Below are 2,500 nucleotides of genomic sequence, written 5' to 3'. Positions count from 1 at the left end.
CGCCAGACTGCATGTCTTTGGCTGTCAGTTCAAACCTGGACCCCGTCACGAGACAAAAAAAGAATGAATTAAGGAAGGAAGGAAGGAAGGAACGGAAAAAGATAGAAAGAAAGGAAAACTGACTGACTGACTGACTGAATGAATGAATGAATGAATCAATGAATCAATGGAAAAAGAAAGACAGAAAGAAAGAATGTATCAATTTAGGAGGGATGGAAGAAAGGAAGGAAGGAATGAACGAAAGAAAGGAGAAGAAAGGAAAGAAAGAAAGAACGAACGAAAGAAAGATCGAAAGAAAGAAAGAATGTATCAATTTAGGAGGGATGGAAGAAAGGAAGGAAGGAATGAACGAAAGAAAGGAGAAGAAAGGAATGAACGAAAGAAAGAAAGAAAGAATGTGTGAATTTAGGAGGGATGGAAGAAAGGAAGGAAGGAATGAACGAAAGAAAGGAGAAGAAAGGAAAGAAAGAAAGATCGAAAGAAAGAAAGATCGAAAGAAAGAAAGAATGTGTGAATTTAGGAGGGATGGAAGAAAGGAAGGAAGGAATGAACGAAAGAAAGGAGAAGAAAGGAAAGAAAGAAAGATCGAAAGAAAGCGGTACTCCATCTCTTGTCATCGTTGTTCTGCCGTAAACAACAGTTCGTTTCTTTCTTTCTTTGTTTCTTTGTTTTGTAGCGCGGACAAGTGGGGCCTGTGTGTGTGTGTGTGTGTGCGTGCGTGCGTGCGTGCGTGCGTGCGTGCGTGCGTGCAAACACCACACACACACCACAGCACACCACAACCAGCACCACACGCACACCACAGCACACCACAACCAACACCACCCACACATCACAACACACCACAACCAACACCACACGCACACCACAGCACACCATAACCAACACCACCCACACACCACAGCACACCATAACCAACACCACCCACACATCACAACACACCACAACCAACACCACCACTCACGTGGAACTGAAAGGAATGCCGGCCACCGGCCGGTTCATTTGGAACTTGAGCTTGCCCACTTCCGCTTCCGTTTCGTCAAACGTCACTTCCGTCCTGCGCACGAGCTGCCGGCCCAAGATGTCCGTGGCGCGAACCCAGGCCACCACCGTGTCTCCGTCGTCCACGGTTTCCGGAAGTACGCTGGACTCGGAGAGATTCATATTTCGCCAGGTGACTTCCGGAGGGGGGTAGCTGAGGCGTTCTGAGTCCTTCCGCCCAAAGCGGCTGCGCTTTTGATAGGCCAGGTCGAAGCGCACTGAAAGATGATTGATAGTGAAAAAAAGAATTTTAAGTGAAGAAGAGGAAGAAACACACGTGATTTTTTTTTCTTTGCTGACACGGACACACACAGAGAAATATTTTTATTCGGATTCAGATGTTTTATTCATATCAAAGCCATTGCCCTTCGTGAAAGGGTTCAATACACAAACAAGCCAGTCATTGAAAAAAAAGTATATTCTTTTTTTTGAAGCTGCAACAGATTTGAAATGTAATGTCATGTACAAGTATATTGACGAAGTCTTTATGACGCTTTTTCTTTCAGATGCGAGAAGTAGACTTAAACGAAATTGATCAGGATATCTATATAAAGTGAGAAAGAGAGAGACCGAGAGGGAGACGGTGAGAGAGAGAGAGAGAGGGGGGGGGAGGGGGGTCATGAAGGTAGTGGATTAAGCATAGCGAGAGAGACAGACAGACAGACAGAGACAGAGAGAGAGACACAGAGACAGAGAGACAGAGACATAGAGAGACAGAGAGGAAGATAGAGAAACAGAAAGGTAGAGAGAGGCAGAGAATGAAAGATAGGCACAGATGACAGACAGACAGAGACAAAGAGGGAGAAACGATTTTTTTTCTCTTCTTTGCATGAGGGTAGTGCAGTGAGGGGAAAGAGAGAAAGAGAGACAGACAGACAGAGACAAAGACACACATGGAGAGAGAGAGCGAGAGAGGGAGGGAGAGACAAAGAGAGACAGAGAGCAAGAAAGAAGAGACAGAGAATAAAAGACAGAGACAGACAGACAGGGAGACCGAGAAAAAGAAAGAGACACACAGACACACACAGACAGAGGAGAAAGAATAACCCCCATGGCCCACCCACACACCCACACACCACCACCACCCACACACACACACACACACACACACACCCTCATGCCCCCAAATACACACCACCACCACCCAACCATTTCCCTTCACTCCCTCACCCACCCACCCCCACACATACACCACCACCACCACCCCTCTCCACACACACACACACCACCACCACCCACCCACCGATCCCCCACACCCCCACACACACACATACACGACCACTCCCCTCCCTCACCCCCGCACACACACACACATACCCCCCCCCCCCACACACACACACACAAACATCGCCCACACACACACACAAACACAACCACCCACCAACCCAACCCCATCCTCCAGCCACACACACACACACACACACACACACACACACACACACACACACACACACACACA

General features: G+C 47.6%; 1 protein-coding gene across 2 annotated transcripts in view; it reads right to left on the bottom strand.

Annotated features, from left to right (window-relative positions):
• Positions 1-2,500, bottom strand: part of LOC143278130 (uncharacterized) — a 49,496-nt gene that overhangs the window by 23,363 nt on the left and 23,633 nt on the right. For both annotated transcript variants that reach the window (XM_076583159.1, XM_076583160.1), the window contains exons 13-14: positions 965-1,259; positions 1-35 (exon numbers count right to left, since the gene is read on the bottom strand). The exon at positions 1-35 is cut by the window's left edge and continues 80 nt beyond it. In XM_076583159.1, the coding sequence (XP_076439274.1) occupies positions 1-35; positions 965-1,259 (330 nt within the window). The remainder of the gene's footprint in view (positions 36-964; positions 1,260-2,500) is intronic.

The sequence above is a fragment of the Babylonia areolata genome, chromosome 35 (genome assembly GCF_041734735.1).
Source record: "Babylonia areolata isolate BAREFJ2019XMU chromosome 35, ASM4173473v1, whole genome shotgun sequence".
Classification (NCBI taxonomy): Eukaryota; Metazoa; Mollusca; class Gastropoda; order Neogastropoda; family Buccinidae; genus Babylonia; species Babylonia areolata.
The sequence above is the reverse complement of the archived record's forward strand: the minus strand, read 5'-3'. Positions and strand labels throughout refer to the sequence as shown.